General features: G+C 44.4%; 1 protein-coding gene across 5 annotated transcripts in view; it reads right to left on the bottom strand.

The window, feature by feature from the left end:
- LOC115175177 (E3 ubiquitin-protein ligase RNF19A-like) overlaps positions 1-14768 on the bottom strand; it is a 65625-nt gene that overhangs the window by 32176 nt on the left and 18681 nt on the right. For 4 of the 5 annotated variants that reach the window (XM_029734412.1, XM_029734414.1, XM_029734415.1 and 1 more), the window contains exons 4-5: positions 11794-11999; positions 8349-8517 (exon numbers count right to left, since the gene is read on the bottom strand). In XM_029734412.1, coding sequence (XP_029590272.1) covers positions 8349-8517; positions 11794-11999 — 375 coding nt within the window. The remainder of the gene's footprint in view (positions 1-8348; positions 8518-11793; positions 12000-14768) is intronic. The other variant, XM_029734413.1, reaches the window with a different exon arrangement.

The raw sequence follows: 14768 nt of genomic DNA, 5'->3' as shown, positions 1-14768 counted from the left end.
AGTGGTTAGAGCGTTGGGCCAGTAACCAGCAGGTAGCCTAGTGGTTAGAGCGTTGGGCCAGTAACCAGCAGGTAGCCTAGTGGTTAGAGCAGGTAGCCTAGTGGTTAGAGCAGGTAGCCTTGTGGTTAGAGCAGGTAGCCTAGTGGTTAGAGCAGGTAGCCTAGTGGTTAGAGCAGGTAGCCTAGTGGTTAGAGCAGGTAGCCTAGTGGTTAGAGCAGGTAGCCTAGTGGTTAGAGCAGGTAGCCTAGTGGTTAGAGCAGGTAGTCTACTGGTTAGGGTGTTGGGCCAGTAACCGAAAACGTTGCTAGATTGAATCCTCCGAGCTGACAAGGTAAAAATCTGTTGTTTCTGCCCCCTGAAGAAGGCAGTTAACCCACTGTTCCTAGGCCATCATTGTAAATAAGAATTTGTTCTTGACTGACTTTCCTGGTTAAATAAAAGGTTAAATAAAAAATAAATAGTGCACTAGTTTTGACAAGGATCCTATGGAACCTGGTCAGATGTAGTGCACTACATAGAGAATATGGTGCCATTTGGGATGCACAATGAGGGGAGAATCATGTCATAAATCAATATGTTTGCTGTGATCAAGGCGTCTTTAAAATCCCATTGTCTTTGACAGTCTGACCCAATTGACATGAAAATGACCTGGGTCAGTCTATGCTACTAGAGCCAGGTAATAAACAGATGAAGGTACGGTCTAATGAAACAATACTCAAAATAATGTTTTGTAGCAGGACTTGGAATTTTTTGGGGGGGATTGGTCTCATGTGATGATGTTGATCAAGCTTGGTGTCTTTTTAAAGTTCTGTTTACACTCGACTCTGGCTCCGATGAAACAAATTAGAATCAAACAGCGGTCAGGGAAATGGATCACTTCCTGAGATCTGAGACGACATCAGGAAAAGGGGGATCGATTCCTGGCCAGATTCAGAAGGACAAATTTACAACAAGATTATGACAGTTATATTAACTGTAGAAACCAGGCAAGATACAAAATGGATAAGGTCAAATCACAACATTCTATAGACGCTGTTAATGACTACTTCAGCCTTGTAAACTGTGGAACATTTTTAAGGACATTGGCTCAAAAACTCCCCATAAGTCATGTAATATTGGCCTGAATATTGATGATGTTTTATGTTATTTTTACATTTTTACGTTATGACCAGGCATTTTCATGTAAACACATTTTTTTTACCACTATAGCCTCATCTCTGGTTAAAAAGTTACCCATCTTCTCTGGACACTATGGCCAGTCTTTCATTAACAACTTTAACCATAGCAAAGGTATCACTAATTATTTATTTGAGCTGTGCATGATAACAGATGACAAAGTTACCAATCTACTTGTCACGTCCTGACCATAGTAAGATGTTATTTTCTATGGTAGAGTAGGTCAGGGTGTGACAGGGGGTGTTTTGTGTTTTTCTATGTTTAATATTTCTATGTTGTTGTTTTTTTGGGATGATCGCCAATTAGAGGCAGCTGGTCCTCGTTGTCTCTAATTGGAGATCATGCTTAAGTAGGGTTTTTTTTTCCACCTGTGTTTGTGGGTAGTTGTCTTCTGTTTAGTTTATGTACCTGACAGAACTGTATGCTTTTGTTTTCTCTTTGTTATTTTTCCTTTAGTGTTCCGAGTTAAAATACATTTCATCATGAGCAACCAAAGCGCAGCAGTTTCCAATCTACCAAGCTTAATGAGCACAAACAAAGCAACTGGGCTCAATAACGTAACTGCAATATTCATAAAGCATAGCGCTTGTGTCACTGCTAAAATGATAATGCATATTATAAACCTTTCTATTAGTAGTGATACATTTCCCAAGGATCTCAAAACAGCCCGGGTGGTTCCGCTCCACAAGAAGAGCAGTAAAACAAGTATAGGAAACTATAGACCTGTGTCAATCCTCAGCATCTTATCCAAAGTTGTTGAGAGATTTAGTTTTTAATCAACTTGAGGGATACCTTCACGAGCGCAAACGTCTTTATGAACTCCAGTATGGCTTTAGAACAGCTCATTCAACTGATTACTTGCCTTATCCACCTTTTTGACCACAATAAGCAGGAAAGTGAGAAGGGGGAACTATACCAGGTATGATCATGTTAAGACTTACAGAAAGCTTTTGATACTGTGGATCATAATATTCTCCTGATGAAACTGAAATGCATGGGTCTAAATGACGTAGCAGTGAATTTGGTTTAGGTCTTATCTGACCAGCAGAACACAAGTATGATGTTGATGATGTTCTGTCAGAGGCCAAAGAAATATCCCGCGGAGTACCACAGGGATCCGTTTTAAGGCCTCTCTTATTTCTTATATACGTTAATGACATGCCAGATACAGTAAAGTGCAAACTCCTGCTTTACGCTGATGACTCAGCTATACTGGTATCAGGGAAGGATATATAATGTATATATTATTGTTTTTATCGTCAAGGACCACTTTGGAAACAAGAGTTTTAATTAATACTTTCATTTCGCATGTACATATTACCTCAATTACCTTGACTAACTGGTGCCCCCGCACATTGACTCGGTACCGGTACCCCCTGTATATAGCCTCCACGTTGACTCGGTACCAGTACCCCCCCTATATATAGCCTCCACATTGACTCTGTACCGGTACCCCCAGTATATAGCCTCGCTATTGTTATTTTCCTGCTGTGGTTTAATTATTTGTAACTTTAAAAAAAAATATTTTGTATTTTTTTTTAAATTAAAAACATTTTCTTTTTTTACTTAACATTAACATTTATTCTTTCTAAAACCAACAATGCTTTAAGAAGTTAAGGGCTTGTAAGTAAGCATTTCACTGTAAGGTCTACACCTGTTGGTATTTGGCGCATGTGACAAATAAAATTTGGATTTGATTTGAAAACAATAGGTTTTCTAACTGATTTGATGCTTACAATAAAGTGCTGCGCATAGTCTATATGAAGTATCAACTTTTTTTTAATACGTTTTGTGCCAATGAATGGAACTTTCATTGTCATTTTAATGCAACCCTTGTTGTTAATAGATCACAAAGCAGCATCCCAACGGCGGCAAACTTTTGGAAATGATGTTCACTTTATCATCCTGGGGGATGATGAACGCCTCTTGAGTGTGCTGTTTAGCTCACATCTACAGGCTTGTGGGCATTTTAAGACGTCTACTGCGGATCGCTAAAATAATAATTGATCACACTTCCTCAATTCAAATATTATGGCGCCGCTGTACCGAACATGGTTTAGAGACTTGGGAGCCGAGCTCGAGTTATCAGTGTTATCACCTGGACTTGTTGAAATATCTTTACCTAGAAAACCTCCAGGCTTCCATCATAACGGTACATTTAATGAAAAATAAAGAATTACAGTTTGTGGAATAATGGACATTCTTGGGTAATAATTGCATAGCCAACGTTCCCTGGTAATACTAGTCCCGTGCAACATAGATCTAAAGTTATCCTTACTTGTTATTGGTGTACAATCCATCAAGAGAACCTGAAGGTCCAACTGAACATCAAAGACATGGCCCCAGCTGGAAACCCCCTGTACGCCCAAAGTTTTACACAAGCAGCAGAGGAAACAGAGATGGAATTAGAGGAAGACCTGTGCTGGACATTGTTCTGCACTCCAGGGTGGAGGGACAAAGTAGGCCTCAGTCTTTGATCAATAGGAAACCCCTCATCTTTCAGACATTTATTTTTTTATTTTTTTACATTTTATATTTCAGAATTTGAGGTACGCTATATGATCACACCAGTAACAGATCAGTTGTTGTATTACTTGTGAGGCACAGCTGAGTGAGCATACATTTTGTAAAGAATTACCTAAAGTTATCGCTAACAGCTACAAAAAGCGAGACTCGCACATGCACAGACAGGGAATTCTCGTTGCCTCTTCAGAAAATGGCAGGAAATACGACTCACTGATGCGTTCTGTTCATGTCTTATGATAAATTAATACATTTTCAATACATTTCATTTATATTGTTGAATTCCGTTTTAATGTCTGGATTCCGAGATTCCGTCCGCGTTCTCTGCATCACGGATTTTATAGGGCCTTATATGCCCCTTCGTCAGTGATTGGTCAACGGTAGGGATTCCTCAATTAAGTGTTTGTCATTCAACGACAGATGACTAGTTTTCATGTACATTTATCTTGAGAAATAATGCACCAAACATCTTAGTTGGATGTAAAATGACACGACTGAAGTCTTATTCAGTAGGGATACGTTTTACTGGGTGTGCTCAGGTAATCTAATTATGTACATGAGCACAAATCACCACATCCGTAATTTCAGTCCCGTCCGAATCTGCCATGTCAGTAAAAAAAAATGTATTTGGCGGGAAGGTTATTCTACCCCTGTTATTTGGCAAACTCCCAAGTCATTTGATAATATTCCCCCCCCTCCCCAGATAAAATATAAACATGTCATAAGCCATTGCAAAATGTTTAGAATGACAGTATATTAGCTTTAAAACTGCAACATTTTCTCAGAGAACGTGTAGCACAGCTAGCTCGTGGCACAGCTAGCTCGTGGCAGACCGTGTGGCGCAGCTGGCTCGTGGCAGACCGTGTGGCATAGCTAGCTCGTGGCAGACCGTGTGGCGCAGCTGGCTCGTGGCAGACCGTGTGGCATAGCTAGCTCGTGGCAGACCGTGTGGCGCAGCTGGCTCGTGGCAGACCGTGTGGCGCAGCTAGCTCGTGGCGCAGCTAGCTCGTGGCAGACCGTGTGGCACAGCTAGCTCGTGGCACAGCTAGCTTTGGGACACAACATAGGGAGTCTGTGTATTGGTTGGACTCCCTCAGTTGTAGTGTTTTGGTGACAGAAAATAACCATACCACATTATAGCCGATTTCACCCCCCCAAAAATGTTTCCTGTCAATAAAAGTATAATCTCTAGGACCTGTACTTACCAGACGTAAAGTGAAATGTGTTGCTCGATATCAAATAAGCATTAGAATCCAACCTTGTGTCAGAACCACACCATATTCCTGCTAAGTTAGTCAGTGGACTGCCATTTAAACTACGCACTTCATGCAAGGCTTCCTGCCACAAATTATAACTGTTTGCACAGCAGGAATATGGTGCCGTTAGACTTGACTAGGAGAGGGTTGATCCACAGCCTTCCCTGTAGCTCAGTTGGTAGAGCATGGTGTTTGCAATGCCAGGGTTGTGGGTTCGATTCCCACGGGGGTCCATGTATGAAATGTATGCATTCACTACTGTAAGTCGCTCTGGATAAGAGCGTCTGCTAAATGACTAAAATGTAAATGTAAAAAATGTAAGTGATATCCTCTAGGTCCACAATGTGCATTTTGTTGTCTGTTGCCCAAAATAAATTCAATTCAATATGCCATGGAAAGAGCAGATGCTCCTAGTGTTGTTTTGTACACTCAGTGTGTATCCAACAGCTGGTAACCGTTAGGTACCTGTAGTAGTGGTGTCTAAAGCTACCTGAGGTAGGGGTAACCGTTAGTAACAGTGTCTATAGCTACCTGAGGTAGTGGTAACCGTTAGTAACAGTGTCTAAAGCTACCTGAGGTAGTGGTAACCGTTAGTAACAGTGTCTATAGCTACCTGAGGTAGTGGTAACTGTTAGTAACAGTGTCTAAAGCTACCTGAGGTAGTGGTAACCGTTAGTAACAGTGTCTAAAGCTACCTGAGGTAGTGGTAACCGTTAGTAACAGTGTCTATAGCTACCTGAGGTAGGGGTAACTGAGTAACAGTGTCTATAGCTACCTGAGGTAGTGGTAACTGTTAGTAACAGTGTCTAAAGCTACCTGAGGTAGTGGTAACCGTTAGTAACAGTGTCTAAAGCTACCTGAGGTAGTGGTAACTGTTAGTAACAGTGGCTATATGTACAGTACCAGTCAACTGTATATTTGAGATTCTTCAAAGTAGCCACCCTTTGCCTTGACAGCTTTGTACACTCTTGGCATTTCTGTCAACCAGCTTCATGAGGTAGTCACCTGGAATGCATTTCAATTAACTGGTGTGCTTTGTTAATAGGGATAGGCCCCTTTTTTCTCCACTTCCTGTCTGAATGACGTGCCCCTGAAGCCAGGATGTGCATATAATTGTCACCATTGGAAAGACAACACTTTGAAGTTTGTATAAATTTTTAAATAATGTAGGCGAATATAACACAATAGATATGGTAGGAGAATATCCAAAGAAAAACCAACCTGATTTTTTTTGTTGAGAGACCATCCTCTTAGATATGCAAGAGAAAGGTCATATTGAGAATTAGCTCCCTGGATGCAATTCCTATGGCTTCCACAGGGTGTCAGCCGTCTATGTTCAAGGTTTCAGGCTTGTAACTTCAAAAATGAATAAGAAATCTACGTTTTAGCAGAAGGACACATTATGGAAATGTGTGTTTACGCGTGCCCTGAAGAAATTACGCACCTGCTAAAATCGATTTCCTACTTCTTTCCGTAAGAAATATTATAGTTTGACTAGGGGAGTAAGGAGTATAAAGAAACGGATTTTGACTTGTTGAAACAAAGTTTAGGAATAGATTTTCGGATTCCTTTCTCTGTATGTAGAACGAGTGGATTACTCATATCGATGGCGCCAACTAAACAGACTTTTTGGGATATAAAGAAGGATTTTATCTAACAAAACGACACTACATGTTATAGCTGGGTCCCTTTGGATGACAAATCAGAGGAAGATTTTCAAAAAGTAAGTGAATATTTATTCGTTATTTGAGAATGTATGAAACCTGTGCCGGTGGAAAAATATTTTGATGTGGGGCACCGTCCTCAAACAATCGCATGGCATGTTTCGGTAACGGCTACTGTAAATTGGACAGTACAGTTAGATTAACAAGAATTTAAGCCAATATAAGACACTTATATGTACATGAATTTTAAAATCCATATTATTTATGATTATTTATATGAATTGCGCGCTCTCCAGTTTCACCAGAAGTTGTCCCTCTAGCGGGACCCCTAGCCCTAATTAAAAGTTAAATTGTGGAATTTCTTTCCTTCTTAATGCGTTTGAGCCAATCAGTGTTGTATGACAAGGTAGGGGTGGTATACAGAATATACCCTATTTGGTAAATGACCAAGTTCATATTATGGCAAGAACAGCTCAAATAAGCAAAGAGAAACAACAGTCCATCATTACTTTAAGACATGAAGGTCAGTCAATCCGGAAAATGTCAAGAACTTTTAAAGTTTAGTCGCAAAAACCATCAAGCAATATGATGAAACTGTCTCTCATGAGGACCGCCACAGGAAAGGAAGACCCAGAGTTACCTCTGCTGCAGAGGATAAGTTCATTAGAGTTACCAGCCTCAGAAATTACAGCCCAAATACATGCTTCACAGAGTTCAAGTAACAGACACATCTCAACATCAACTGTTCAGAGGAGACTGCGTGAATCAGGCATTCATGGTCGAATTGCTGCAAAGAAACCACTACTAAAGGACACCAATAAAAAGAAGAGACTTGCTTGGGCCAAGAAACACGAGCAATGGACATTAGACCAGTGGAAATCTGGCCTTTGGTCTGATGAGACCAAATTTGAGATTTTTGGTTCGAACTACCTTGTTTCTGTGAGACGCAGAGTAGGTGAACGGATGATCTCCGCATGTGTAGTTCCCACCGTGAAGCATGGAGGAGGAGGTATGATGGTGTGGGGGGTGCATTGCTGGTGACACTGTCAGTGATTTATTTAGAATTCAAGGCACACTTAACCAGCATGGCTAGCACGGCATTCTGCAGCGAATACACCATCCCATCTGGTTTGTGCTTAGTGGGACTATCATTTGTTTTCCGACAGCACAATGACCCAACACACCTCCAGGCTGTGTAAGGGCTATTTGACCAAGAAGTAGAGTGATGACCTGGCCTCCACAATCACCCGACCTCAACCCAAATGAGATGGTTTGGGATGAGTTGGACCGCAGAGTGAAGGAAAAGCAGCCAACAAGTGCTCAGAATATGTGGGAACTACTTCAAGACTGTTGGAAAAACATTCCAGGTGAAGCTGGTTGAGAGAATGCCAAGAGTGCCAAGAGTAAAGCGTTCATCCAAACTTTTGACTGGTACTGTGCCTGAGGTAGTGGTAACTATTAGTAACAGTGGCTATTATGTAACTGAGGTAGTGGTAACCGTTAGCTATAGCCACTGTTACTACCTGAGGTAGTGGTAACCGTTAGCTATAGCCACTGTTACTACCTGAGGTAATGGTAACCATTAGCTATAGCCACTGTTACTACCTGAGGTAATGGTAACCGTTAGCTATAGCCACTGTTACTACCTGAGGTAGTGGTAACCGTTAGCTATAGCCACTGTTACTAACCTGAGGTAATGGTAACCGTTAGTAACAGTGGCTATAGCTACCTGAGGTAGTGCACGTCGGTGATCTCCTGCATACACAGCCAGCAGAACTGACAGACGCACACGGTACAGTTCATCCGGTTACAGCTGCCATCGTTGGTCTTCATGATGTAGGCCCCACAACGAGGACACGCCTTGATCTCCTCTGACTCTGGAAGGAGACACGCAGGTGCTAGTGCGACACACAGAGGCAAGAAGAAGAACAACAACAACAACAACAAGATCAAGAACAACAACAACAAGAAGGTTTTGCCATCAGATTTACCACCAATGCTCCTTATAGGACACATCACTGCACTCTATACTCCTCTGTAAACTGGTCATCTCTGTTTACCCGACGCAAGACCCACTGGTTGACGCTTATTTATAAAACCCTCTTAGGCCTCACTGCCTCCTATCTGAGATATCTACTGCAGCCCTCATCCTCCACATACAAAACCCGTTCTGCCAGTCATATTCTGTTGAAGGTCCCCAAAGCACACACATCCCTGGGTCGCTCCTCTTTTCAGTTTTATGTAGCTAGCAACTGGAACGAGCTGCAACAAACACTCGAACTGGACAGTTTTATCTCCATCTCTTCATTCAAAGACTCAATCATGGACACTCTTACTAACAATCGTTACTTATCACTCCACAAAAAAAAAGCCACAAGGGAAACAACTACTTCAAGGTGTCAGAGCGAATTACGTCACCGATTGAAACGCTACTAGCGTGCACCGCTAACTCGCTAGCCATTTCACACCGGTTACATGCAGTGCATGTATGCCTATCATGACTAGTATGTGTACTGTATATACTCTGACTAAATACACAAATACAGTACCAGTCAAACGTTTGGACACACCTACTCATTCCAGGGTTATTCTTTATTTTTACTATTTTCTGCATTGTAGAATAATAGTGAAGACATCAGAACTATGAAATAACACATATGGAATCATGTAGTAACCAAAAAAAAGTGTTAAACAAATCAAAATATATTTTATATTTGAGATTCTTCAAAGCAGCCACCCTTTTTCTTGATGACAGCTTTGCACACTCTTGGCATTCTCTCAACCAGCTTCATGAGTTAGTTCCCTGGAATGCATTTCAATTAACAGGTGTGCTTTGTTAAAAGTTAATTTGGGGAATTTCTTTCCTTCTTAATGCATTTGAGCCAATCAGTTGTGTGGTGACAGGGTAGGGATGGTATACAGAAGATAGCCCTGTTTGGTAAAAGACCAAGTCTATATTATGGCAAGAACAGCTCAAATAATCAAAGAGAAACAACAGTCCATCCTTACTTTAAGACATGAAGGTCTGTCAATCCGGAAAATGTCAAGAACTTTAAACGTTTTTTGAAGTGCTATCGCAAAAACCATCAAAAGCTGTGATGAAACTGGCTCTCAGGAAAAGCAGCCAAGTGCTCAGCATATGTGGGAAATCCTTCAAGATTATTGGAAAAGCATTCCAGGTGAAGCTGGTTGAGAGAATGCCAAGACTGTGCAAAGCTGTCATCAAGGCAAAGGGTGTCTACTTTGAAGAATCTAAAATATATTTTGATTTGTTAAACACTTTTTTGATAAGTACATGATTCTATATGTGTTATTTCATAGTTTTGATGTCTTCACTATTACTCTACAATGTAGAAAATAGTAAAAATAAAGAAAAACCTTTGAATGAGTCGGTGTATCCAAAGTTGACTGGAACTGTACATGTACAGTACTTCTGTGTGTCTCCCCACATCCTCTGTACTATGTGAATGTCATGGCTATGCTGTGTGTCCCTGTGTGGCTTAGCTACCTCCTCCAGGCTCCTCCTGGTCTAGGCCACCTCCTCCAGGCTCCTCCTGGTCTAGGCTACCTCCTCCTGGTCTAGGCTACCTCCTCCAGGCTCCTCCTCCTGGTCTAGGCTACCTCCTCCAGGCTCCTCCTCCTGGTCTAGGCTACCTCCTCCAGTCTCATCCTGGTCTAGGCTTCCTTCTCCAGGTCTAGGCTACCTCCTCCTGGTCTAGGCTACCTCCTCCAGTCTCCTCCTGGTCTAGGCTACCTCCTCCAGTCTCCTCCTGGTCTAGGCTTCCTTCTCCAGGTCTAGGCTACCTCCTCCTGGTCTAGGCTACCTCCTCCAGTCTCCTCCTGGTCTAGGCTATCTCCTCCTGGTCAAGGCTACCGCCTCCAGGCTCCTCCTCCTGGTCTAGGCTACCTCCTCCAGGCTCCTCCTAGTCTAGGCTACCTCCTCCAGGCTCCTCCTCCTAGTCTAGGCTACCTCCTCCAGGCTCCTCCTGGTCTAGACTACCTCCTCCTGGTCTAGGCTACCTCCTCCAAGCTCCTCCTGGTCTAGGCTACCTCCTTCAGGCTCCTCCTAGTCTAGGCTACCTCCTCCAGGCTCCTCCTCCTGGTCTAGGCTACCTCCTCCTGGTCTAGGCTACCTCCTCCAGGCTCCTCCTGGTCTAGGCTACCTCCTCCAAGCTCCTCCTGGTCTAGGCTACCTCCTCCAGGCTCCTCCTAGTCTAGGCTACCTCCTCCAGGCTCCTCCTCCTGGTCTAGGCTACCTCCTCCAGGCTCCTCCTCCTGGTCTAGGCTACCGCCTCCAGCCTCCAAATGGTCTAGGCTACCTCCTCCTGGTCTAGGCTACCTCCTCCTGGCTCCTCCTCCTGGTATAGGCTACTTCCTCCTGGTCTAGGCTACCTCCTCCAGGCTCCTCCTCCTGGTCTAGGCTACCTCCTCCAGGCTCCTCCTGGTCTAGACTACCTCCTCCAGCCTCCAAATGGTCTAGGCTACCTCCTCCTGGTCTAGGCTACCTCCTCCTGGCTCCTCCAAGCTCCTCCTGGTCAAGGCTACCTCATCCAGGCTTCTCCTGGTCTAGGCTACCTATTCCTGGTCTAGGCTACTTCCTCCTGGTCTAGGCTACCTCCTCCTGGTCTAGGCTACCTATTCCTGGTCTAGGCTACCTCCTCCTGGTCTAGGCTATCTATTCCTGATCAGGCTTCCTCCTCCTGGTCTAGGCCACCTCTTCCTGGTCTAGGCTACCTCCTCCAGGCTCCTCCTGGTCTAGATTACCTCCTCCAGCCTCGAAATGGTCTAGGCTACCTCCTCCTGGTCTAGGCTACCTCCTCCAGGCTCCTTCTGGTCTAGACTACCGCCTCCAGCCTCCAAATGGTCTAGGCTACCTCCTCATGGTCTAGGCTACCTCCTCCTGGCTCCTCCAAGCTCCTCCTGGTCAAGGCTACCTCCTCCAGGCTTCTCCTGGTCTAGGCTACCTATTCCTGGTCTAGGCTACCTCCTCCTGGTCTAGGCTACCTCCTCCTGGTCTAGGCTACCTATTCCTGGTCTAGGCTACCTATTCCTGGTCTAGGCTACCTATTCCTGGTCTAGGCTACCTCCTCCTGGTCTAGGCTACCTCCTCCTGGTCTAGGCTTCCTCCTCCAGGCTTCTCCTGGTCTAGGCCACCTCCTCATGGTCTAGGCTACCTCCTCCAGGCTCCTCATTCAACACATATAGTGTGGAGGCATCATTGCCCCTCCAGGTGTGGTGTGCCCACTGGCGTCGGGCCTGGTCACACGTCTGGTCGGGGTGCCACAGCTGGCGACAGTGGTAGCAGAACTCTGTGTCACAGCCCTCACGCTCGCAGCTTAGTTTAGGACACTCCGCACAGCCGTACGCTATCACCGCAAAGCTGGGGAGACAGAGAGAAGAAGAGAATAGATTGATATATACAGTAGGCTATCACCGCAAAGCTGGGGAGACAGAGAGAAGAAGAGAATAGATTGATATATACAGTAGGCTATCACCGCAAAGCTGGGGAGACAGAGAGAAGAAGAGAATAGATTGATATATACAGTAGGCTATCACCGCAAAGCTGGGGAGACAGAGAGAAGAAGAGAATAGATTGATATATACAGTAGGCTATCACCGCAAAGCTGGGGAGACAGAGAGAAGAAGAGAATAGATTGATATATACAGTAGGCTATCACCGCAAAGCTGGGGAGACAGAGAGAAGAAGAGAATAGATTGATAGACAGTAGGCTATCACCGCAAAGCTGGGGAGACAGAGAGAAGAAGAGAATAGATTGATAGACAGTAGGCTATCACCACATCAGACACATCACTACAGTAAGACAGAGACAGATCACTCCAGTGAGAGAGAGACAGACAGACAGATCACAACAAAAATATAGATCACACTGAACCACACATACAGTCAAATAAAACATGTGTTTAACAAATTGCTAATCTCCTTTCGAGGCACTTCTACTAAGCTTCAGTCACTAAGACCTTGTGGAATGTGTGTATGTTGGAGACATGGAGGTCGCGACGGCTAGGAATCCCCAGAAGGTCACCAGGAATCACCAGAAGGTCATCAGGAATCACCCGAAGGTCATCAAAATAGTTTAAAAGTTTTTAAAAACAAAATTCTAATAAATGCACCAGTTGGACAATGAATGAAGAATGAAGATACTCCAAACTTTACAATGTGTATAATCCATCAGATATGGACTGACTTAAAGAACATACAATATTTTACTGGAATGGACATAATTAAATGGAGTTCAGGGATTTTGGTGGGAATTCAGGTATTCAATTTATTGTCAAATTTCCATTTTTTGGATTCTAAGAATCTGTTACGTATACGCAGTCAGAGAGCAAGTTCAGAAGGTTTAATACTGAACAGACACAAAAGAACAAACATGGGAAGTGTACTGAACGTGAGAGGAAACCAATAACACCTAAGGACTGATGACAACAGAGGGGTAAATAAAGGGGGAAGTAATCAGGGAAGTGATGAAGTCCAGGTGTGCCTAACGATGAAGTCCAGGTGTGCCTAGTGATGAAGTCCAGGTGTGCCTAGTGATGAAGTCCAGGTGTGCCTAGTGATGAAGTCCAGGTGTGCCTAGTGATGAAGTCCAGGTGTGCCTAGTGATGAAGTCCAGGTGTGCCTAACGATGAAGTCCAGGTGTGCCTAGTGATGAAGTCCAGGAGTGCCTAGTGATGAAGTCCAGGAGTGCCTAGTGATGAAGTCCAGGTGTGCCTAGTGATGAAGTCCAGGTGTGCCTAGTGATGAAGTCCAGGTGTGCCTAGTGATGAAGTCCAGGTGTGCCTAGTGATGAAGTCCAGGTGTGCCTAGTGATGAAGTCCAGGTGTGCCTAGTGATGAAGTCCAGGTGTGCGTAGTGATGAAGTCCAGGTGTGCCTAGTGATGAAGTCCAGGTGTGCCTAGTGATGAAGTCCAGGTAGTGCCTAGTGATGAAGTCCAGGAGTGCCTAGTGATTGAAGTCCAGGTGTGCCTAGTGATGAAGTCCAGGTGTGCGTAGTGATGAAGTCCAGGTGTGCCTAGTGATGAAGTCCAGGTGTGCCTAGTGATTGAAGTCCAGGTGTGCCTAGTGATGAAGTCCAGGTGTGCCTAGTGATGAAGTCCAGGTGTGCCTAGTGATGAAGTCCAGGTGTGCCTAGTGATGAAGTCCAGGTGTGCCTAGTGATGAAGTCCAGGTGTGCCTAGTGATGAAGTCCAGGTGTGCCTAGTGATGAAGTCCAGGTGTGCCTAGTGATGAAGTCCAGGTGTGCCTAGTGATGAAGTCCAGGTGTGCCTAGTGATGAAGTCCAGGTGTGCCTAGCGATGAAGTCCAGGTGTGCCTAGCGATGAAGTCCAGGTGTGCCTAGCGATGAAGTCCAGGTGTGCCTAGCGATGAAGTCCAGGTGTGCCTAACGATGAAGTCCAGGTGTGCCTAGCGATGAAGTCCAGGTGTGCCTAGCGATGAAGTCCAGGTGTGCCTAACGATGAAGTCCAGGTGTGCCTAGCGATGAAGTCCAGGTGTGCCTAACGATGAAGTCCAGGTGTGCCTAGTGATGAAGTCCAGGTGTGCCTAGTGATGAAGTCCAGGTGTGCCTAACGATGAAGTCCAGGTGTGCCTAGTGATGAAGTCCAGGTGTGCCTAGTGATGAAGTCCAGGTGTGCCTAGTGATGAAGTCCAGGTGTGCCTAGCGATGAAGTTCATGTGTGGGTAATGATGGGTTGTCAGGTGTGGGTAATGATGGGTTGCCAGGTGTGCGTAATGATGGGTTGCCAGGTGTGGGTAATGATGGGTTGCCAGGTGTAGGTAATAATGGGTTGCCAGGTGTAGGTAATAATGGGTTGCCAGGTGTGGGTAATAATGGATTGCCAGGTGTGGGTAATAATGGGTTTCCAGGACCGGTGGTTAATAGACCGGCGACGTCGAGCGCCGGCGCGTTGGAGCAAGAGTAGACGTGACAGAATTCACTCATATACATTTTGTAATGGTATCAGATATATATTTTAAATAGGTTGTGTTAAAAGAACATTTACATGGGCCTAATTTGCATAAATACACTGGCTGAATAAATCAACATAAAAAGGGGTGGAGCAGCTGCCACAACCACCGACAATTTGATCCGTCTCTAGTCCTACCTGCACTCACCTACGCTGTCTA

This window comes from Salmo trutta, chromosome 35 (genome assembly GCF_901001165.1).
Source record: "Salmo trutta chromosome 35, fSalTru1.1, whole genome shotgun sequence".
In the NCBI taxonomy this organism is placed as follows: Eukaryota; Metazoa; Chordata; class Actinopteri; order Salmoniformes; family Salmonidae; genus Salmo; species Salmo trutta.
Note: the sequence above shows the minus strand (reverse complement) of the source record. Positions and strands in the feature narration are given on the sequence as shown.